Below are 24,746 nucleotides of genomic sequence, written 5' to 3'. Positions count from 1 at the left end.
GTGGGGTTAAATTCACTTTTACTTGGTTGAGTTGTGGGTATTGCTCTGCAGCAGGATCTCCACTCTGTGAACTTGACGTGTCCCAATCACTTTCCAGCCCTTCTTAGAGGAAGCCGGGAGAATGGAATAGCACTAATGTTAATAATAGATGTTCAGCTTTAACCTAAATGTCTGTGACAGTAATTGCCACTTACATAGGATTGGTGGGAGTCAGCATTTAACAACAGTATTTACAATTTAGAAACCTGAAATAGATCAGGCATTAGATAGCAGGTGTCTGTCATCCAATGATTAATAATCACAACAACATGAATAGGTTAGAAGTAACCTAAACTATATAATTATATTTAGTGGGATTACAGTTTCTTATGTGAAGAAAAATAGGTAGGAAGGCAAGAGAAAGTTTGAATTAAAAAAGTGAGCATAGGAGAGGCAGAAGATAGGTAGCATATGTCAGTTATAGAGAAGGAGAAATAAAAAATTAAAAAATATTTTTATAATGAAAGAGGAAGAGGGAACAGGGAAGAAGGAAAGAATAGGGAAGAGATTGAAGAAGGGTAATAAGAAGGGCAAAAACCAAGTTGTAAACATATAAGCAAATGTGTGATTAAAACAACTCAAACTCATATATAATTACACCCCACCCCCGCATGTCAAACCAAGGCTAAACGGGTACAGAGGAAAGCAGTTAGTGAAAGTAAAATTATATGAAAATATATATTTTTTCAAACCTATGTGCAGAATAAGAACACCCCACCACACATACTTATACACAGAATTTTATAGAATTAGCAAAACATTAAAAATTAAAATACAATGAATGATATTTGAAAAAATTAAAATTATAAAAGAATAAAAGTCTAAGAATATATTTTTAAATGGGGAATATGGAGAGAAAAAAGAAAAATGAAAGAAAAAATAAAATCTTAATGAGAAATAAATTGCTTGTCTGTGCTGAGGTATTCAAAACTGTTGGCAGAGATGAAATTTTGTTCTTTGTATTTCTTTTTTGGCTTTGTAGCCCTTGGGTCGAGGGCTGGGAGTTGTTAAGTCCAACACCTTTGTGTTCCTCACATAGCTGGTAGCTGTTGTGGCTAGGAGGCAAATCCAGTTGTGGTAGATCTCAGCTTCCAGGCTCCCAGTACTGGATTGGAGAGATGGGAGGGTGCTGACAAGGTGTGTATTTCTGTAGTGGGGGGCGCCACAGTGTTCTCAATTGGAAGTTACAGTAGTTGGGCTTTAGTCTTGACTGAAGTTTGGAACTTTGTTGGTGGGTGTTTGAGATTTGATTCATGCTGACTGCTGGGGTGATACCAGTCTCTGCTAAGTGTGATGCCTGGGTAATGCCTGGATTTCAAGGGCCTCTAGTAACATCCACTTTTAGGATCTAGGGACTATACCTCCACAGGTTTCACCTTCACTGTTATTAATTACTGGGTGTCTGCCCGGGAGTGCAGATGCTTCTGTGGGACCACTATAGGCATCTTCCCAATGGCTCTTACGGAGCACCAGCAACCAAGGGAGCAGGGAGCTTTCTCCCTTGGTGGCCAGAGCCTGTATCATGCAGGTATTTTCTGTGTGCCTTTTTCAGTCACTGTGGTTCAGGCACACTCTGGGAATCGTCGTAGGTGAATGCTGGCAACTTCCTTTGTGGACTCCTAGTCTCCTCCTCCACTTGCTGTTGCACAGCACTTACAGATGGTTCCTGCACCATGTGGCAACCGGTGTCCTCACCAAGTGCGGGTGTTTCCTTGCCTAGGAACTGCTTTCCACCAGTGATCTTGCCTCCCACAAACTCCCCCGGGACAAGCTATTTTGGGTCGGCTTTCACTGAACCACTTCTCCACTGACCCTGCCTCCATTGAAACCACCCTTCCTGTGATCCACAGGTTTTGCAGCCAATTTTTCTTTTCTTTATCTGCTGGCTGCCAGCCCCCCCCCCTTTCCTCAGTGTCCACTGCTACCACCACCGGCAGCCAGGCTGGTGCGTCTCTGGTGTAGTATTTTTTTATATCCTGAAGCTTGTGACTCTGTCTGTGTGGTTTCTTGTATAGTCCCGTATTCGGTTTCAGTGAGTTTCCCACCTCACCGAGGAACAATCTTCCCACTTCGTAAATCTGCTGGCAGTGCACTCTTCTCTAATCTGCAGTTGTATCTCCTGCTTTTGGTAACTTTTCAGGGCTCTTGGCTCTATTTTATAAGAAATACTTATGAGTTCTGAGTTCTTCATTTTCACAAACCCAGTCTCCCCAATACAGGTTAATGAAGGGCTGCACCAATGAAGCCTGAGAGGAAGGATGGGGAGGCCTGGCTCTGTACCAGGCTCTTCTACCTGCAGATATTTTCATCTCATTTATTTTATTTTTGAATCATCCAATGTGCAAATGTAAGGAATAATCATTCATTACATCAGCTAAGACAGTAATAAGGCACAGCTTCTGCTTTGACACTCATTTTCATAGCTTAACATTTGGGCATTTTAAGACAGGCTGGGAAGGGAGGGATGAGGATGATATATGGGAACACCTCCCTATCCCACCCTACATGGGCTGGAAGATTGAAGGGCAGGAGGATAGAACATTGTGTTTCTTGCTTTTTATTCAACACCCTCCACTCCTCTTCAGCTGCTTCATAGTAAACCCCCAAAGGCTCAAGATCTCACTGCTGATCTTGAAGGGACCACTCACATTAAGGTTGGATTGGAAAGTGTCCTCAGGAGGCCTGCCTGCTGTGTGTACAGTGTGGTGTGATGACCCTCGTCATTTCAGTGGTCTGTACTTGCAATTTCTGGCCTGATTGAAGCAAATGCAAACTGAGTCTGCAGACCGAGGCACACTGATGCCTCTCCATGCAACCCTTTCCTCCCTGGGCTGCTATCCAGTACATAGGAAAACACTTACCTTCTGACATGTCTTGTTTTGAACGAGACTGGCCTCCATCACCACCTCCTCTCTTCTCAATCCCTTAAATCCCAGTTTAGGAAATACACAGGTTTCTCTCCTGCCTGTGGCTGTTTTAGAGGGAGATTCTGTGAGAAGTGAGATAACCTGTGAGCCAGGCGGAAGGGAACGGATGAGCTTGGGACACAGAGCCCTGTCATTAGAATAGCCCCCAGGAGCAGTGAGGAAGGACGAGGATGCTGTCAAGCCTTCTGTCTCCTCCAGAGAGGGTTTTTGGGGGCTGCAGGATTGAAGTAGCTCCAGCTTCTTTAACCCCCTGGATTTGCAGGGAAACCTTCCAGAATGGGTTGCCATTTTCATTTCACTACATTTCTTTCCGGGCTGAGGGAAGAGAATCCTTGGTGCAGATGGCTGGGTACCCACTGCCTTACTGCCTTCTCACTTGAGTCTCTGTAAGCAGAGTCTACTTGCCCCAGTGTGCCACTTTGACCCTCGCAATGTGGTACTTGTTAGGGACCCAGATAGGCCCTGTCCCCAAGGCAGATAATCATGTACTTAAACCGTATCCTGAGCCAAGAGAATTTGGTGCCAAGTTTCATTCATAGTTTTCATAGCATCTCGGTGGCAGCATGTTAGATGAGTGTCCACGGCTGGCCCAGTCTCCCACATTAGAGAGGAGAAGGTAAGGGATGTCTGTGATGTGCCCCAGCCCTACCTGCAGGCGGGAGCTTTCACATCACTGCTGTCTCCTGCTAGTTGTAAAAGGACAGAATGCCTTTATTTGTTTATTGTTATGTGATGCTGAGGATCGAACCCAGTGCCTCACACATGCTAGGCAAGCACTCTGCCAATGAGCTACAGCCCCAGTCTGCTGGTGAATTTTGTTATTTTATAGAGAAGGAAATGGAGGCTCTGGGGAATGACAGGGCCCATGGGTACCCTGCAAGGCAAAGACGTCAGCCCAGGGCTGAGGACCCCCATGGCACCTTGCTCAAAGTGACACCCACATCTCAATCCATCTTTTATCTCCCTTATGGCCTGAACTGACCACCATTGTTTCTGGCCTGGACAGCTGCTGGAACTTCCTTGGTGGGCTCCTCACTTCAATTTTAATTCCCTCTTGAATCCTTGCTGAAGAGTGGCCAGCAAAGTCGTCTTCCAGAAGAATTAGGGTTCTGTCACTCAGCAGCATACGCCCCTCTGTGGCTTCCCCTTGCTGTTGGGGCCCCTCTCGACTGTGTGTGTGACAGGACCCACCACATCTCCTGCACCTCATTCTTTTCCCTATCTCAGCTTTGACTTCCACTGTGTGGGCCACCTGTTTCTAAGGTACCCCAGCTCCTCTGTGACCTGTGGCCTTTGCCAGGAGTGCTCGTCTGTTCTTTACCAAGTAAGCTTTTCTGTCTTTTAGGATACTTATAAACATCCCCTCAGAGGGTCCTTCCTTCCTGGTCCCTCTAAAGAAGCCCACTCTGCTGTGTTGATCACAGAAGCCTGCTTGGATTTGGTAGTCCCTGTTTGGATTTGCAATTCCATATTTATGTGCTTTTGAAAAAAAAATCCTTCTGTAAGAAGGTTTCTTTACACTCTTGAAGTTAGGCTGGTATAAAGTCAAAATAGTGTGTTATAACCGTGATTCTTATTAAACGTAACACCAAAGAAAGTATCTGTAGAATCTACACAAAAAAGAAATCGGAGGATATTAGAAAGTTTGACTACAGGAAAAAAAATTAATACAAAAGAAATTAGTAGTGCAGGAAATTAGGGACAAAAAAGTTATATAGAAAATAAATAGCAAAATGCGGAAGTTCCTCCTTTTCAGTAATTGTCTTAAATGTAAATGGATTAAACTTCCAAATCAAAAGATAGCAATTGGTAAAATGATTTTTTTTGAAATCAGATTCAATGATATGTCTACAAGAAACTCACTTTAGATCCAAAGACAGGAATGGGTTGAAAGTGAAGGATGGAGAAAGATATTTTATGCAAATGGTGTCCAAAAGAGAACAGGGTGGCTGTATTCATGTCAGTAAAATAGACTTTAAGAAGGTGATGAGTGAAAGGGTATTAAATATTAATAAAAAATTGATACAATAAATATAACATTTATACATGTATAAATATTTAATACACAAATCAATAAACCTAATATACCACATTAACAAAATTAGGGGAAAATCAAGAGTCATCTTAATTGAAAAATAATTTGAAATTCAGCACCCTTTCATGATAAATTACTCCATAAGCTAGAAATCAAAGGAAATACCTTACATTATGAAAGCCATATATGAAAAACCCATAGCTATCACCACATTCAATGGTGAGAGGATGAAGACTTTTTCTTCAAGATCAGAAATCAGGCCATGATGCCCACTTTTGCTACTTCTTTCATTGTAGTTCTAATCAGAGCATTTAGATAAGAAAAAAGAAGTAAAAACTATCCCAATAATGAAGAGTTAAAAGGTTAAAATGATGTCTGTTCACAGACGGCGTGATCTCATGTGTAGAAAACCCTAAAGTGGGCATGCTTGTGCTTCCACTCCCTACCCAGACAGCAGACAGACAGACACACAAACATACAAATTCAGAATAACATCATACAAAATCAATTCCCACAAGTTCGCTGCATTTTCACGTATGTTGACAGTATACAAACTGACAAGGAAAAACAGTTTCACTTACACAGCAGCACTGAAAAGAATAAAATCCTTGTAAATTAACTAAGATTTATGCACTGAAGGCTATAAAACTTTGATTATAGAAATCAAACAAGACACAAATGAAAAGTTATCATTTTCATGGATTGAGAGATTTGCTGTTTGTTACAATATAAATACCACCCAAATCTATAGATTCATTGATATTTCTATCAAAATACCAATGACATTTTTTTTCTATTTCTGAAGAAAATGAATCCTGAAATTCATATGAAATCTCAAAGAACCCTGAATAGCCAAAACAATATTGAAAGAGAAAGAAAAATTTGGAGGACTTGCACTTCCTTTTGTCAAAGTTGGCCATAAAATTATAGTAATCAAAACTCTTTACAAACCTGTAAACCAATGGAATAATAACATATGGAATAACATTTCCATATATGATCAAACGGTTTTAGACAAGGATGCCAATATCGTCCAAGGGAGAGTCACAGACTTTTCAACAATTTGTACCGGGAAAAACTTGGTAATTTCTTTTTTAATGGTTTTATTAGTGCATTATAGTTATACATAATAGTTGGCTTTATTTAACCATATATGCATGGAATTTAATTTACTTTAGACCCAGTGCCCAAACTCTTTCTCCTCCCTCTCTTCCCTATTCTCTGACTTCTACTCTATTAGTCTTCCTTTTATTCATGTATTTCTGATTGGTCCTTCATAGATATCCATAAAAGTGGAATTCCCTATGACATATTTATACACATACATAGCTTGATTTTGTCAAATTCATCCCATCCCTCTTCCTTCCCCCTCAATCTCCTTATCTGCTTTACCTCTGATCTTCTCTTTATGATATCTGACCCCTCCTTCTTTTCTCCTTCCTTTGTTCTAACTTCCATTATGAGAGAAAACATTTGACCCTAACCTTGATTTATTTCATTAAGCATGATGTTCTCCAGTTCCACCCATTTACTGGCAAATGCCATTATTTCATTCTTCTTTATGGCCGAGTAAAACCCAATTGTGTATATAGACCACATTTTCTTGGTCCATTCATCTGTTGACAGGCACTTGAGCTGGTTCCATATTTTGGCTATTGTGAATCGCACTGCTGTAAGCTATAAACATTGATGTGTCTGTAGCAATGTAGTATGCTGAGTTCAGTTCTTTTGGATAAATACCAAGGTGTGGGATAGTTCAATCATGTGGTGGTTCTATTTCTTGTTTTTTTTTTTTTTTTTTTTTTTTTTTTTTTGAGGAATCTCCATACTGCTTTCCAGAGTGGTTGTTCTAATTTGTAGTTCCAGGGGCAATGTTTGAGTGTCCCATCCCCCCTTATCCTTGCCAGCACTCATCATTGTTTGTATTCTTGATAATTGCCATTATGACTGGAGTGAGATGGAATTTATGTAGTTTTGATTTGCATTTCTGTGATTGCTAGGGATGTTTAACATTTTTTCCATATATTTGTAGGTCATTTGTGGTGCTGCTTTTGAGAAATGTGTGTTTTGTTCTTTTGCCTTTTTATTGTTTTTTTGTTGTTGTTGCTGTTGTGATGTGTGTATGGGGAGGAGGCTTTTTGAGTTCTTTATATATTCTGGATTTAAACTGCTGTCAGAGGAGTAGCTGGCAAAGATTCTCTCCCATTCTGTAGGCTCTCTCTTAATGTTCTTAATTTTTTCCTTTGTTGTGCAGAAACTTTTTAATTTTATGGCATCCCACTTATTTGTTTTACTTCTTAAGCTTTAGGAGTTTTGTTAAGGAAGTTGGCCCCTGCGCCAATATGTTGGAGTGTTGACCTTATGTTTTCTTCTATCAGTTGCAGTTTCTAATCTAATTCTTAAGTCTTTGATCTACTTTGATTTGACTTAGTGCAGGATGAGAGAGAGGGATCTAGTTCTACACATGGATATTCAAGAAAACTAGATAATTTCATGCAAAAGAAAGAAGCCAGAACTTTGGTAACATATGCAGATATTAGCTGAAATTATATTGAAGTCCTAAATGTAAGAGCTAAAATTATAAGAAGACCTATTGGAAAAGTTTCGTAACATTTGATTTGGCAGTGATTTCTTGGATGTTATATCAAAGATACAGCTGACAAGGGAAATATAGATGAATTAAACTTCATCAGAATTAAAAAATTTTGTGTATCAGAGGACACTTATCAACAAAGTAAAAAGGCAGTCCAAGAATGGGAGAAAATATTTGGAAATCACATATTAGATAATATCCAGAACATATAGAGATCTCCTGAACCCCACAAACAATCTGATTTAAAGATGTGCAAAGGACTCGAATGGACATTTTTTCAAAGAAGATATACTCATGGCCAAAAAGTACATGAAAATAGGCTCAACATCAATGATCATTAGGGATATAGACCACTTCATGCCCACTGGGATTGCTGTTGTAAAGCAAACAAAAACATCCCCAGAAACAAAACTAAAGATGGTAAGATTGTAGAGAAATGGAAACCCTCACCACTGCTGGTGGGAGTGTAAAGTGGTACAGCTGCTGTGGAAAACAGTGTGGTTCTTTTGGGAGAAAACACCAATGTGATTTAGCAATTCCACTTTTGAATAAATACCCCAAAAGAACTGAAAACAAGGACACAAGACATTTGTACACCTTCGATCATAGTGGCATTATGTACAATAAACCAAACAGTGGAAGCAGCCCAAGTATCCATTGTTGGATAAGTAGATGAAATATGTCATATATGTACAGTGACATACTATTTAATTTACAAAAGGAGGAAATTCCTGTAAATCCTACAACATGGATAAACCTTGAGGACATGATGCTAAGTGAGATTAACAGTCATCAAAAGACAAATACTAAATGACTCCATTAATCTGAGGCAACTAGAGTAATGGAACTCTGGGAGACAGAAAGCCCAGTGGTGGTTGCTAGGGACTGAGGAGGAAGAATGGGGTATTAGTGTTTCATATGTGAGGTTTCAGTTTTGCAAGATTACAAAAGTTTTGGAGATGAGTCAGGGTGATGGTTGTAGAACAATGTGAATGTCTTTAATGCCACTAAAATGTACCCTTAACAGTTTGCTCAATGGTAAGTTTGATGTTACACATATTGTACTATAATTAAAAATACCCATCCTGCTTACTATCTGTCCTTCCAGTTTCTGTAAGCTCAATAAAGTAGGGCTATGTCTACATTATCACCGTACTTCATGTTCAGTATACATACAGGTGATCCAGAAATATTTGTGGAGTCGGTGAGTCTATATGAGTGACAGGTGCCCTATACCAACATCCTTAGCAAAGGATTTAGCACTGAAGTCATGTTAACAAAGAGTGTACTTTTTAAATTCCCTGATAAATTTGCTTCTGAAAAGCCTTTTGTATTCCAAGAATACCCTGGGGATGTGGTGTACTGAACTCTGGCAGAACAGGTTCCTACACAGAGGCAATGACATGTTTACCCACGAGGCAGGCGCTGTGCCATGGGCAGTCCTATCAGTCCCTCTTGGTGCACACCTTGCCTTTGAAGGAGGGTGGTGGAGAAAGGAGAAGAAAAAACTTTCATGGTTAAGAAGAACTGGAGAGAACACCTGGATGCTTAGGAAGGGTTTCACAGCCTTACCTGTTGCAGGGACTCCAAAGTGACAGAAGCAATGACTGCTATGAGAACAGAACTACTGTGGTCATTTATTTTTGAAAATTTGTTTTTTATGGTGTTGGGCATTGAATCCAGGGCCTTGTGTATGCTAGGCAAGCGTCCTACCACTGAGCTACATCCCTAGCCCTGTGGTCATTTTTTTGAGAACTTGTATAACCACGAAGAAGCACATAGAAGGAATCTGGCAGCTCATAAAGTGGTCTTGTTCTTCAACAAGAAAGGAAGGTAGCTTTTTAAACCCTGAAGCAGGCAGCCTGGCCCTTGTCTCCATCAGGGTTGTTGATTATAAGCAACAGACTGGATGTAGACTAACTGATGTAGAACAGGAAAATGTATTTAGAGGTATAGAGGGAGATGTCCAGGATCAGGAGGAGGTCTAGACTACCAGGCTCAAAAATGGGGGAGAAAGTTGGGGTAGGGGTTTTAGGGGAAGGGACTCGGGGAGATCAGGCATCAGGAGATATCAAGGTGGAGGGCAGGCTAGAATCCAGGGCTGGTGACACATTGCTGGATGCTGATGTCCACCACTAGATTCCTGCCACCAAGTCTCTGTCCTAGGAATGTCTCCTAATTACCTGTATCCCTCCTTTAGAATTAAAGCCCTGGGAATGGGGGTGCATTTAGGGAACAGGTCTGTTCTCCAGTTGTGAGAGCAGGCAGAGTGAGTTTCAACTACCTTCAGATTCTATAGTGGGAATAGGGCCCCATCTTTCCTCCAGAGCAGACCCTGCGGGAGAAACCTCCAACTCCCATGAAAATAGCAATAGATGCTGTTTGGTCCCCATTAAAAGAAAACTGAAAAGTGTCTAGCCAGTACAAAGACTAGGGTATAAAAGAGGCTGACTCAAATGATATATGACCCCATGATTTTACTTCTGTATATACAGAAATTTAGAAGAGTCTCAAAGAGGTATTTGTACTCTGGTGTTCATGGTAGCATTGTTTCCAGTAGTCAAAAATTGAAAGCAATTAAGTATCCATTCATAGATGAATAAACAAAACATGACTCATATAGATGCTAGATTATTATTCAGCCTTAAAAAGTAAATTTTGACAGATGCTACAATATAGATGCTGCCCGAGGACATAATGCTGAGTGAAATAAGCCAGTCACCAAAAGACAAATACTGAAGGACTCCACTTATGTGAGATACCTAGAGTCGTGAAATAAATAGAAAGTAGAATGTTAGTTGTCAGGAGCTGGGTGTGGCAGGAATGGGGAGTGAGTGTTTAATGGGCACAGCATATGAGTTTTGCAAGATGATGTTCAGGAGATGGTGGTGATATTTGCACAGCCACGTGAATGTTCTTGACTCCGTGAACTGTACGCTTAAAAGTGGCGGAGATGGTTTTATGTTATATGCATTTTACCACAAAAATAAGAGATGTGTCGATTCTGTTCAGCTGTGTTTATTGCACTTAACATGAGCTAGGGCTTCTTCTACCCTCATCTGGGGTAGAGTAGAAATGACTCCAGGTCTCATCCTCTTCAGGCTCCATAGAGGAACAGTAGGCAGCGTTCAACCGTTGAGAAGGAAGATCAGAGAGCGATTAACTGCTGTGCAAAAAAAACAAGTGATAACAAGTGACTGAGGTGGCCTCTGTGAGATGTGACCCTTCACTTACAGTGGGTAGTGACAAGCTGACAAGAGGAGCCCCCCAGCAGGGATCAGCTTGGCATTTGAGTGCACCCAAAGGGGCAGTTCCTGGTGTGTGATGGGAGGATGGTGGGGACTATGAGCAGCAGGCAGGCCATTACACCAGGGCATGGCCAGTTGGCTTTTCTTGGCATGTGGCAGGGAGCTGCTGATGGGCTTAAGCAGAGGGGCAGTGTGCACTGTGCACTGATGCCTGTTTTGAAAGCTTCTCCTAGAGCTGAGGCTGGGGCCCGGTGGTAGAGTGCTTGCGTAAAATGCATGAGAACCTGGCTTCCATCCCCAGCACTGTAATGAATAAATCCTTTTGCCCAGCTCTTTTCCAGGGGAGTGGAGTCCTGCTCCTGGCACTGTGTCCCCAGCCAAGCCATGCAGCTATGTGGAGAGAAGGAAGCCTCCACCAGGCTGGTGCTGGTTTGGCTGCTGTGGATTTTGAAGCTGTGTTGTGCCTTTTTTGCATACGTGACTTTAAAGAACAAATTGCAGATGGAAACAGGTGGTGCGGACACCAGAAACTCCCTGTTTGAGCAGCCAAATTGGAAAACGGAGCCACTTGACAGTGGCTTGGTTGTTCTTAGCTTCCTTAACAACCATGGAATGGAATGAAAAACCTGAGACATTCCAGGCAGGCTCTCTTTGGAGGAAAAATGACATCAATTTCACTTAATTACCATATGAAATAGACAACAAACCTTTCTCTGCTGACCATCAAAATTAGCACAGTGTTAAAATACTCACTGGTTCTCATACTCTAGGGGAGAGTAAGAAGCCCTGGGGGGTTTGTTCAACACAGATGGCCTGGCCACCCCCAGTCTCTGATTTAGGGGGGTCTAGAGAGGGCTCCAGGGTATGCATTTCAACATGTGTCCCTGGGAATGTTATGTTTCTGCTTTGGGGACTAGAAAATGTTGGGATGCTATTAACTGAGGATGCCTGCCTGTCTCTGGGCATGCTTAGGGTCATGCCCAGAGATAGTGACCTTGTGAAAATCCTGCCTGGTGTACCAGCAGCTTCTCCCGACCTGCCCCACCACCTACTCTTCTCTGCTCCCTCATTCTGCCATCCCTCATTCCTCACCGTGTCCTCGGGTTGCCCAGTGAGAGCCACAGTGAGTTGTTGGCAACAGGTCCACCTGGCTTGGCCCCCATGCTGCCAAGGAAATGTGACTAAGGCTGCCAGGGCTCTGAATATTCACTGGGACATTGCCAGAGCTGGACACTAGGGACAGAGTTTCCAGACTCTACAGTGTTCCATGCCCAGCCAGGTGTCTCCCTAAACATCATGTGGCTGCTATCTCTAGGACTACTTCTGAGCTTGAATTTCCTCGGAGAAGAGACACAGGCTTGGCCATGCATCTTGTGTTTCATGGCTGTCATGGGGTATTCATCTGGCTTGCTGCACCTGGTGTGGGGCCTCCAGGGAGATCCTGGTGTCCACCTGCCCTTGCCTGGTGTTCTGCAGAGCTTTGTTGGAATGTGGTCAGCAGGCAGCTAATGACGAAGTGCTATAATCAGGCTCTGATACCTTCCCTCTTGGACCAGAACACTAATATTACAGGGGTTTCTAGAGAATATTATTCCAAGCATGAAACTTTTAAAACTTTTAATTTTGATAAAATACACATAAAATTTACCATCTTAACATTTATTTTCCTTTTCTTTTTTTTGGTATCAGGAATTGAACTCAGGGGCTGTTAACCACTGAACCACATCCCCAGCCCATATACACACACATATATATACAGACGTGTGTGTGTGTGTGTGTGTGTGTGTGTGTGTGTGTGTGTGTATTATTTAGAGACAGGGTCTTGCTGAGTTGCTTAGGGCCTCACTGAGTTGCTAAGGCTGAATTTGAACTCACAATCCTCCTGCCTCAGCCTCCCGAGCCACTGGGATTACAGATGTGTGCCTGGCCATCCTAACCCTTTTAAAGCGCACAATTCAGTGTTAAGTATATACACATTATTGTCCAACCAATCGCTAGAATTCTCCCATCTTGCAAAACTGACACTACATAGCTATTGATTAGCTCCCCATTTCACCCTGTCCCCAAGCCTCTGGAATTTTGAATTTATTTTCCTCTTCCATCTCAAATTCTTCTTCTTTTTTAAAAATTTGGATGCTTTTGTTCCAAGGGAAGGGACTGAATCTTGGGGTATGGGATGAATTTGGTTCTGAACTATGTCCAGCTCAGCAAGGAACAAATGGGTGATTTTAACAGGGAGCTTGTCCTGCCATTTTATTCTCCCTGATCATTTCAGTCATTTCCCGAGGTTCTTTATTTATGCAGCAGTTCAGAATATTACTGAGAGGTGCTTTTCCACATTGTTTTTTGAAATCTACAACATTTCTTAATATCCTTAGTGTTTAGATATTTTTGACATTATAGGCTCTGCTTCTTTATTTATTTTGGTGCTAGGGTTCCTAGGGCCTTGTGTATGCTAAGCACCCACTTTGCCCAATTGAGCTACACCCCCAGCCCCATGGGCTTTGTTTAAGTCACCTTACAACAAAATCCTGTGCAACTTGACTTTTCTCCTTCATAACTACATCTTTGTTCATTCTTATTTTCATGTTTCAAACTGAGGTTTACCAGTTTGAGTCCAATTCTTATGCTGAATATTTTAGGAAAGATTTGAGTTAGAGCCCTTGGGTGTCCTGGAAACACTAAAACAAGGAAAAAGTTGCATGCTTTCCCCTTCTCCTCTAGGATTAGGAATAGATAATGAGACACGACTTCAGAATCAGCCTAAAGGTGATCCAGTATTAAAACATGACTGCTATTTTGTTCCTGAGGAAAGGAAATTTGTGTCGGGGGTGGAAATGTGAGAACAGAAAAGTGAATGTGTTCTAGTTTTCCTTGTGGGAAAAGCTATTAAGTTACACAGATTTTATTAACTGTAACAACAGTTTTGAACAGTAAATTCCAAGCCATGATGCAGCTAATTCCTGTGTTACACAGATGCATTCAGCACTGCCTGCCCGACTTGCAGGCCAGGCACTGTGTCATTGACCAGCTCCACTTGGCCTGAGTTGACCTGGCTATGCCGTCTGCTGTGGCTGTTGCTTCTGCTGATGGTGTTGAGTCAGAAGTGGAAACAAAGCACCAAATAGAAAACGTGACAGTGTTGCTGGTAGATAATTCTTCCCCAGCGGGGAGTGGGCTAGGGAAGAATAGAGTTACTTTAGATTAGATAGAGGGGAGTGAAGGGAGAGGAGAGGGTATGGGGTTGGAAGGATAGTAGAATGAAGTATCTTATGTACATATATGGCTGCATGACTAATGTGATTCTATAACGTGTATAATCAGAAAAAAGAAATTCTACTCTATGATATATCAAAGTGCTTATGTGTATTTTACTGTCATGTATAATTAATAGCAAAAGTTAAAAAAATTAAAAAGAAAATTCTCCTCTCTGAATTGTATCTATGAGTAAAAACAAGATAGAATATTCAGAAAGTTCTCATCCCTGTTCCCTCTGTGTCCTGCTACTACTTCGTCCTTTATCACCTTCCCCACTGAACCTCTCAGAGTAATCTTATAGAAGAGGAAGTCGAGGGATCTTCGAAGTCAGTGGTCTTTCTTTGTCACATCAACATTGATTTCTCTGTCTTATTCAAGATTCCCTTCATCTCTTCTTAGAACACTTTCCCAGACTTCTGATTTTGAAGTCTTTACAATTCTGCCAACAAAAAGTGGGTATCACTCAATTTAGTATTACTATAATGAAATGCTCAAGGTTACTAACTTGTAAAGTAAAAAAAAAAATTTGCTGAGCTCTCAGTGTTGGAGGTTCAAATTCAAAATCAGGTAGACATATTGTTTTGGCCTCTTGCAGAGATGGCATATGATAATGACAGGCATGCATGTCAGAGCAAGCAGTCACATGTCAAGCCAAAAAGCAGTGAGAGAGCAAGACTGAGGTTCCACAGTCCTTTCTGGGGATGTCTTTCCCCATCCCTCATGACCTCAGGGCCTCCCACAAGTCCCCTCCTCCTAGAGGTCCATAGCATCTCCCAGGAACCCCTTAAGGACCCAATCTTTGCTTATGGACATTTGGGGGACACTCAAATTACACTTGAACCATAACAAGGGGCTACACTGAGAAGGACATATCCCTTTGTTACCATAATTTATCTCAGTGACAAACTTTGGTTAGAATGAGGACTTCAGGGAATAAAGAAGAAAATGAATGTTTTGGCTAGAGGAGCCTGGGTTTGGGTCAAGTCACCTTTGGCTGTTTTTATCAGGTGGCTCTAGCTTGAGCCTGTTTCCCAACTGAGGGTGGTGGTGACGGTTAGCGATGACGGTGGCTGGCACACAGCAGGCTCCTCTCTCCTCCCTGCCTTCATCTCTTTGCATGAAAGCCCAGAATGGGAGTTTTGAATATTTGACCAGAATCATCTAACATCCATGTCTTTTTTTTTTTCCAAATCTCCTGACTTATACATTTTTTTTTTCTGAAAAGCTATTGGGTTTCTAGCTTAGCTTTGAGTGTATACGTATGCATGTGCATATGTGTGATTCCAGAGATTTCTATCATATCTATTTTTATTTTTGAATATTCGCTTTGAAGGGCGTTATTTTTGATCTCAGAAAAACCTTAGAAATAAAATCTGGGCTATGTTTCTCCCATGTATGTATGTTTTGTTCTAATCTTTATCAACACCAAAATTTGAATTATATATTATTATTGAAGAGCACATGCTGTATTTTAATATGATCTTTATTAATAGACTTTGTATTTTAGAGCAGTTTTGGATTTACAGAAAAGTTGAGCAGATTGTACAGAGAGTTAGACATGGTTCCTCTTATTCTTTTTCTTTTTTGTTTTTATGTTTTAGTTGTAAGTTGACACAATACCTTTTTTAAATTTTTATGCGGTGCTGTGGATGGAACCCCATGCCTCACACATGCTAGGCAAGCACACTACCTCTGAGCCACAACCCCAGCTCCTAGTTACCCTTATTCTTAACATCTTAGTATGGTTTGTTTGTAATGATTAGTGGGTCAATACTGATACGTTACTGTAAAGTCTATAGTGTATTCAGATTACCTTAGTTTCTACCTGCTATCTTTTCTCTCTTATCTTTTCTCTTTTCTAAGCCCTCATCCAAGATTCCACTGTATTTTAAAAGATATTTTGTATCTTTTTCTCTCTTAATAGGTATACAATATGTTTCAGCACCAGAGTCTTGGAATTAAAATCAACATTCAAGTTACCAAGCTTGTCCTCCTACGACAACGTCCTGTAAGTCCCCATGCGCACCTCTCGGAGAACACACAGTTATATGTAACTGGCATTGGCCGAGTTTAATCACAGAAGAGCCCTGGCAATGGGATCCTGCCCATCCCCCTCCCCTCCTGGAAGGTCTTGAGAAGTCTCTCATATATGTATGAAGCTCCAGGGGCCTTCCATCCCAGCAGCAGTCACTGCAGCAGTGTTCCCTGGTCTTGTCTTTCAGGGCACTCCCCCATGAACATGACACCTATACAGTCAGGCCATCAACGTGAGATTGAGGTGACATTGCTTGGTTGGGTACACTGTTGTGTTTACAGAAAAGTAAATTGCTTTTCTTTTGAGTTGAAAGATAAGGTCCCTGATGTTCTCTTCGGGGTTTCCTGAATACCCGCTTCTGTTATTCTTTTATTTGGAGAAAACAAGTCCTCAAATGGTGTCTTAGCAGCTGTCTCCAGCTTAATGTCCACACTACGGTCTGGATGGACACTCTGCTTCCCTGGGTGTTCACTTCTCTGACTGCCTCCTCAATTTCTTTTAGGCCAAGTTGTCCATTGGGCACCATGGTGAGCGGTCCCTGGAGAGCTTCTGTCATTGGCAGAATGAGGAATATGGAGGTGCGCGGTACCTCGGTAACAATCAGGTTCCAGGAGGGAAGGACGATACACCCCCTGTGGATGCTGCTGTATTTGTGACCAGGTAAATTTAGAGTCAATCTATGGCTGACATGCAAGAGGGAGGAGATGTTCCCCTTTCTAGGGCATGCTGTTAGGATTCAGGCTGACGTCAGACCTTTGTCTACCTAACTGGGCTTCGGTTCCCTCATCAGTAAAATAGGGATTGACGAGAGCACCCACTTTTATGGACATGTTCTTCCCAGTGCCTAGCATGAAGAGTCAGCCATTCATTCTATTATGAATATTAGAAAAATACCGAAATCTTAGATAACCAAGAATTACAACTTTGAAGAAAGTTTATTATTTCTTACCCCAATAAATAAAATGCCGTCTGGGAAGGAGCTCACGTGGGTCTGCAGCTGCTTTACACTGGCTTTGGACAGCTGTTAGGGAGGAGAGTGGATGCCACCAGTTTCCTGTGGGAGGAAGTCCACACAAGCATGTGCGTGCTCCACAAGGCCTTGCTAGATGTGCCATTGACAGGTAGCATGGGATCCACTAGAACTTTCTGGATGTCTGTGGAAGTCACCTGCAGCCTCCACTTGAAGAAAACAGTGAAGTTTCTTTATAGGCTGCAGAACTGGATCTACTGTTCTAGACTGAGAGGGACTCCAGGGGGCCAGCAGTGGACAACAGAAACCCAAGGCAGCCTCCAAAGCAGCAAGTGGCAGTGTTGCTTTAGTTTCTAGAACTACTGTAACAAATGGCCACAAATGGGGTGACTGTAGTGGGAATTTATCCCTCTACATTCTGGAGCCTAGATGTCCGAAAGGGAGATGTTGGCAGGCAGTGCTCTTGCTGAAGGCTCTAGGGGAGGGTTTGTCCTTCCTGCTGCTGCTGTGGCCCTTAGCATTCTTTGGCATGCTTGCACTTGTTGGACTTGTAGATGGCATCACTCCAACCTCTCTTCCATCCTCACGTGGGCTTCTTGCTGCATGTACTTTTCTATATCCAGATTCCCCTCTTTTTGAAAGGACACCAGTCATTGGGTTAGGGCCCACCTTAATCCACGTGACCACGTCTTAACTTGGTTCCATCTGCAGTCACCCTCTTTCTAAAACAAGGTTCCATTCATAGGTAGCAGGGCCTAGGACTTGACCATATCTTATCTGTGGGACACAATTCAAATCACTGCCGATGTAGATGTAGTTATTTACTTTTTTTCTACATTTTGTATCTCTTGGTTGTAAAAAATATTATAATGTGTTCATAACAAAATCCTGCTATAGGAAATGAATTAATCCATTAGATTAAAAAATACCTGCATTTCATCACAGTTGCTAGGAATGTATCAACTTTGAATTTTAAGGATATAAATTTTTTTAACTTAAATTCCAAACTCTATACTTTTTCCTTGTTCAGAGATAAATTTGTGGAATGAAGAACTTTGTCCTCTCTTTAGCTTGGAGACAACCTGTCCATCCATGTTGTGTTAAATTCCATTTAACATTTTGGTTTTGAGTCAAAATCAGCTCTTTGGTTGCATCTTTTGGGCCCTGTGCTGCACATTCTAGCCCAAAGATATCCCAGTGCCAGTTAGGGAAGTTCTGTGGCCCAAGCCTCAGCAACCAGCTAAAGGAGCTCTGTTCTCTTCAACACATGTGCAATGCCACCATTAGACCTCAGATAGATGCCTGGTCACTCTTCAAGATGATTTGATGTGTTTTGTAGAATACAGTTCCCATATGAGAATATTTGCTGCTTATATAAGGTGATTGAATGTATAATGGGATGTTTTAGAAATAGTCTATTCAGTAATTCTGATTGCCTGTGATGTGGCTGGTGCACCTTCAGGCACTAAGAAACAAGGGATGAACATGATCTGGCATGTGCTTTTGCTCTGGACCTGTCCATGGGTGAGTGCTGGGAACCTCCCAGTTACCATCTTCCTCGGCGTGTAGGCCACTCACATGGACCAGGGGTTGCCATTGCCCAGGGTACTGGGAAATGGCAATTTGGAGCTTGTGGGGCTTTCCATAGCATCCCCTACTGATTGCAGTGAGGGGGTTATGGGTACCATGCTTTGAGAGTGGATTCCATTTAGGGAGCTAGTAGGAATCCTGGGAACCATGTCTATGCATGGTCATAAATTAATGTGACTAATTTTTTAAAAATGAGAATTAAATCAGACCTTAAAGTCTTTCCTAAAGAGCAGTTCTAAACAACTTCATCATTGGAAAATGCAACTAAACTTCCAAGTACCCTACTTTGAAAGTGGTTTTCATAAACACTGCATAAAATGTATAAATTCTACATTTAAAATTCTGTTTTGTTAAAAAAATACTAATATGGGAACCTTCCTGATATTGGAAAAAATTTTTCTCTATTTCCTTTCATTATTAGCTAATGAACATATCCATCCTATAGCCATCTTACTACCATGTATTTGGTAAGAATTGTTAAAATGTACGAATATAATATAGTAACTAGTCACCAGGCCATGCTAGATCTCCAGAACTGGGAGGAGAAAGCATAAGTAAAGGTGTTGTGTTGGGAATGAATAGCATTTGTTCCAGGGGACACAGATGTCACCAAAATCCGAGTTGATAAAGCTTCTGGATTGGCCTTTTTACAGATAGCCACGGGCATACATGAACATACCCTAGGCCCAGAGATGCTGCCAATTACACTTGCTTTTCTTTTTCTTTTTCTGCCTCCTAACAGCTTACTTGCCATGAAGAAAATATTTGTGTAAAGTCTTCTTTTCTTTACCTTACGCCTATTAGGTTTCTACAGGGAAACAAAACTAGAAAATAACAACTGTTAGAAGAAAGTGGAGAAATCAGAACCTTTATGCACTATTGCACTATTGGTTGGAAAATAAATGATACAAACACTGTGGTAAACAGTATGATTGATCCTTAAAAAACAAACAAACAAACAAACAAACAAAAAAACCAGCAGTTCTGCATCTGGGCATATATCTTCAACACATGTGCAATGCCACCATTAGACTCCAGATAGATACCTGGTCACTCTTCAAGATGATTTGTCAGATGCCAACCCTAAGGATTAAAATGTGTTTTGTAGAATACAGTTCCCTTATGAGAACATTTTCTGTTTATATAAGATGATTGAATGTATAATGGGGGTGTTTTAGAAATAGTCTATTCAGTAATTGTGATAGCATGTGATGTGGCTGGTGTACCTTCAGGCACTAAGAACCAAGGGAGCTGAAAGCAGGGACACTAAAGAGATATTTGTACCCCCTTGTTCACAGCAGCATTATTCCCGATAGACGAGAGGTAGAAGTAAATCGAATTACCATCAACAGTGAATAGATAAAGTATGGCATATAATATAATAGAATATTATTCAACTTTTAAAAGGAAGGAAATTTTGACACATGCTATAGCCTGAATGTACCATTAGGGCATTATGCTGAGTGAAATAGGCATGAAAAGATAATTACTGAATGATTCTGCTTCTAATAGGTACCTGGAGTCATTAAATTCATAGAGACACAAAGTAGAATGGTAGTGACTGGGGCCTGGTGGTAGAGCCAAGAGGGAACTTGGTGTTTAATAGTTACAGAGTTTCAGTTTTACAAGAGGAAAATGTTCTAGAGCTAGGTGGTCATGATGGCTCATGACATTGTGAGTGTAATTAACACTACTCAGCTGTATACATAATAGCTAAGATAGTCGATTTTGTGTTATGTATATTTCACCATAATACAGTTTTATTTAAAATGTTCTTTTCTAATTAAGCACATTGGGGAGGTATATTGACTGCATGGGTGTGGTTCTGGCTGAGGGTGTGCTGGGGACAAGAAGTGTCCTCTTCCAGAGATAAAAAGAACAGGTTCCTGTACCTGCAGGCAGTGGATCCCTGGGGAAGCAGATGCATGGCCTTGCTCTTTTCTTTCTCTGTTTCATGCTGACACCTCAAAGCTACCCAAGTACTCATGATTCCTCCCACCTGCTTCTGTGGCGCTGCCGGACTGAATGGATCAGTGCATAGCCACATCCTCTGAGCCCATGCAGATGTTAAATTGAAGACCTCCCATGAGGTGGGGAGGTAGTGTTGGAGTTGGAGCTGGCTGAGAAGCATCCTTTAATAATTAGAGGCAGAGAGCTGCAATTCCCTAGGCTGGGATAATAATGGGCTGATGTTTTTGCAAGGAAATTGGGTGCGAGGCAGCTGCTGCTCTGAAGCAGTTCTTTCCTCCCAGAGTAATCTGACCTCAGTGTCTGCAGTGGGAGCTGTGCAGGCAAGGCAGTGTTCAGGGGACGGAACCCCCATGTCCTGGGCTGAGGACTGGAGATGTGAAGGTTTTGTTTCCTTTGTTTTCTTTCCCCCTGATGTGCTGTGTCTGGGTCTGAGAGTGTGTTCTGGACGTCCACCAATCGACAGACAGCCACTGTGGAGGCTGTGAGCACATGACATCATGTCCAGCAGACAATGCTGAGCCAGAATCAGCAGAAAAGAAGTTTTCTGCAGCTGTGTCTGGGGCTAGAGACAGCCACTGAGTGAATTGGGTCTGGGGGCCAAACTGGGCACACACACAGGACTAGGGACCCGGGGTCTCAGCATCTGAAACATGTTACCTTTGGCTCTGCTTTTGACCCAGAATACCTGGAACACAGGATTTCTCCCCCAAGCCTAGGTCTACACTTCTGCTGAGAGTGCTAGGCAGACACCCAAGCAAACACTCAGGACCAGCCATTGCTATACTGCTGGGACACTTCTGCTGCCCTGATCTTCCCATTTAGCTCCCCAGGATCAATGTTCTTCCCTATCACTCTCACTGCCTGTTAATTAATTAAAAGGAACTTTTTGGCAGAACTTTTTTTAATTTTGAAAAAATTAGGTCAGAAGGCAGCTTGCTGTTAAAGTTCTTCATGGTTATTCCTTCTCAATTTCCATGAAGTTCTCTTGGTTTGGGGGTATAGTCATGAAAAGCACAGGAGTCTTGTTTCTCCCCTTGTTAAAATAGTTTATAAATTTATTACCTGGACTAAGTTCTGGACATCTGTTGGACAGCACATTGACTGTAGTTAATGGTAATACTGAATGCTTGAAAATTGCTAAGGGAGTAGATTTTACATTTTCTCACCAAAGAAGCTTGATTAGTAAGTAAGGCAATGGAGATGGTCACTAGCTGAATTGAATCATTTAGTAATGTACACACATTACTAAATACATTGTATTTTATAAATGTATGTACTTTTTATTTGTCAGTAAATAATAACAAAATGACAAATTGACCAAAAAATCATTTACCAAAAATATGTACATTCTGAGAAAATTTGAAATTTCCAGGAAAGCAAAACCCATATGAGTTGCTGACATGATTGGCCCCAGCTCATGTTTGTTTTCTCTGTGCACCTTCTAAGCTGTCACACCTGACCTTGCCACCTGCCTTACCCACTCTGGGCTTGTAGAATGTCCACTGTGCCTGTGGCATCACTGGCCTGAGGCAGTCATTCTGGACCTGGGATTCTGTACACCAGAGCTCAAGCAGAGCCTCTTAAAACTACAAATCCAATATCTTTGAGTGCTAGTGATCTGATGGGATCTTTTCTGAGTCCCATCCCTGATCCAGAAACAGAGTCAGGGCTGGAGACATGCAGTGTTTGCTCCACTGTCCATGCTGGGCTGAGAATTCTCAAATGTGGGTTATGTTTCAGGGAAAACACTAAAATGTGATGTGGGATAGAGCAGGCTGAAGTCTGAATAGAGGCCAGAAATACATTCACAAGACTGGGGTCCTAACTAGGATAAGATATATTCTATACTTGTATAATTATATCAAATTTAACTGTTCATCATGAATAACTAAAGAGAACCAATAAAATAATGTTTTTAAAAAGTGGTTAGGAGAGTAACACACTCTATCATTACCCCCATGTGAATGGCAGGTCAGTTCCTGCCCTGAGATTAGCTGTAGGTGGAGGGAAGGGGAGGAATGGAGGAGAGTGAATGCCCGAGTGCAGGAACAGTGGGCCAGAAATGAGGGGATGTTACCCTGGTAGGAGAAGACAAGCTGTGGCCACCCAGTGTTGCCATTTTCCCCCCATAACTTTGCTTAGTGTTGGCTTTGTCTGGCTAGCACCATGTTCCTTCCCAGACTTTTAAGAAGGAAAATGAGGAGTGGTATGTGCTGTACTTGGGTGTGTGTAGAGCTGCAGGTGAGTGAGCACTGTCTAAGGGCCCTGTGAGAAGATGGGCATGCGGCCCAAGAGGGCCTGCTACTGGGGCCTCCCTCTTCTCCCCCAGCTCCCAGGCAGGCTTCTGCCCCATTCAGCTCTCTTGGTTGACTAGTGACTGAGAATTTTTGGAACATCGCTCCTTGTTGGAAAAGTAGGGTCTAATCCCTCATTTCACCATGAGAGTGAACCCTTGGGCCTGAAGAACTGGGGCTGGACCAGGCTTTGAGCATCTTTGCTATCTCATTCAACCACAGCTGCGTACCTGGGGGATTGTGGAGAATTTCGAAGAATACAGTTTTCAGAAATGACTTTTTTATTGACTTCTCATAGACATGATTCATGGTCTTTAGAAGCAGTTGCTGCCCAAATAGAGGAGCTTGGAGAAGACATTGCAGTTTGATGATATTGACTGATAATTGTTTTCAATAATAATTTAATAAACATCTTCCAAAACCTTTTCAGCTTTTGGAATCTTTTCAGCAACTGTTTTTTATAGAATAGTCTAGCCTTCATAGGGTAACTGGGCTTGCCACTTGGACGTGTTACAGGCCAATATCTCTTGGCAAACCCTGTTGATTATGGTATGTCACTATGACTTATGACAACTAAAGCCACAATCAAGGTTAATCTCAGTGTTTCTTCTCCCATTTTCCCAGTAAACCACATTCACCTGACTATGTCTGTCTCTCTTTCTCTCTCTCATATTTTTTTAGGACAGATTTCTGCGTTCACAAAGATGAGCCGTGCGACACTGTTGGTAAGTTTAGAGTTCAAATAATGATGCAAGGAGCTGATATATCCTCAAATTCTTAATTATACCTCCAATCTGAATGAGCTTTCAGTGAGCAAGTTCAGTATTTTCTTTTGGTTCTTTTCTTGTAAATTAGTTAATTGACTTTTTTTTTCCTGACAAGTTTTGAAGTTGCTTATGGCAGAAGGCATCTAGCTGAAGGGTTACTTAGTAAGATAGGAAAAAGTTAAACCAAAGGGGAAGAGCCACTAGCCGCCCTTGGTGTCTGCAGTTGGGGGTGCAGTTGACTCTAAGCATCTTGGTCACCAAGGCAAGAGGGAACTCAGTAACACAATTGTCATGAGATAGAAATGTAATGGTTTACATCAATGTTTATAGCAGCTCAATTCACAATAGTTAAACTGTGGAACCAGATGCCATTCAAGAGATGAATGTGTAAATAAACTGTGGTATATATACACAATGCAATATTACTCAGCCTCACAAAAGAATGAAATTACTGCATTTTCAGGTAAATGGATAGAGTTGGAGAATATTACGCTAAGCGAAATAAGCCTATCCTAAAAAACCAAAGGACAAAGAAATGCTTTCCCTGACATGTAGATGCTGATCCATAGTGGGTTTGGAGTAGGCAAGTTAAGAATGGAGCAACTTTGGATTGGGCAGAGGAGAGGGATGAGAGGGGAGTGGGTATGAAGTGGGAAAGATGGTGGAATGAGATGGTAATTATTACCCTATGTACCTGATGATTGCACGAATGGTGTGACTCTGCATCATGTACACTCTTAGGGTACAGGAATAGAATGCTTGGTTAAGAGAGGAAACACCAAGAGCTTTCCAATTTGGTTTGTCATAGCACAAACCTTTACAAACTAGGAGCTCCAAATACTGTATTGCCTAAAGCAAAATCATGACCTGTGCATGCTTCAAATTATAGTAAAACTAAAGAAAAACAGTAGGATGCAAAAATATCTAATATTGTGAAATTTAGATTTTAACAACTTATGCTTCTCATGAAGTCTCAGCTGTAGGTAACCCCAAGTCTTTCCTCTGGCTGTACCACAGAT

At 41.7% G+C, this 24,746-nt stretch overlaps 1 protein-coding gene across 1 annotated transcript in view; it reads left to right on the top strand.

The window, feature by feature from the left end:
- Positions 1 to 24,746, top strand: part of Adamts17 (ADAM metallopeptidase with thrombospondin type 1 motif 17) — a 347,529-nt gene that overhangs the window by 70,588 nt on the left and 252,195 nt on the right. The window contains exons 5-7 of the mRNA XM_078051258.1: positions 16,025 to 16,108; positions 16,638 to 16,795; positions 23,642 to 23,685. Coding sequence (XP_077907384.1) covers positions 16,025 to 16,108; positions 16,638 to 16,795; positions 23,642 to 23,685 — 286 coding nt within the window. The remainder of the gene's footprint in view (positions 1 to 16,024; positions 16,109 to 16,637; positions 16,796 to 23,641; positions 23,686 to 24,746) is intronic.

The sequence above is a fragment of the Ictidomys tridecemlineatus genome, chromosome 5 (assembly GCF_052094955.1).
Source record: "Ictidomys tridecemlineatus isolate mIctTri1 chromosome 5, mIctTri1.hap1, whole genome shotgun sequence".
NCBI classification, from domain to species: domain Eukaryota; kingdom Metazoa; phylum Chordata; class Mammalia; order Rodentia; family Sciuridae; genus Ictidomys; species Ictidomys tridecemlineatus.
This window is presented reverse-complemented; position numbering and strand designations above follow the sequence as displayed.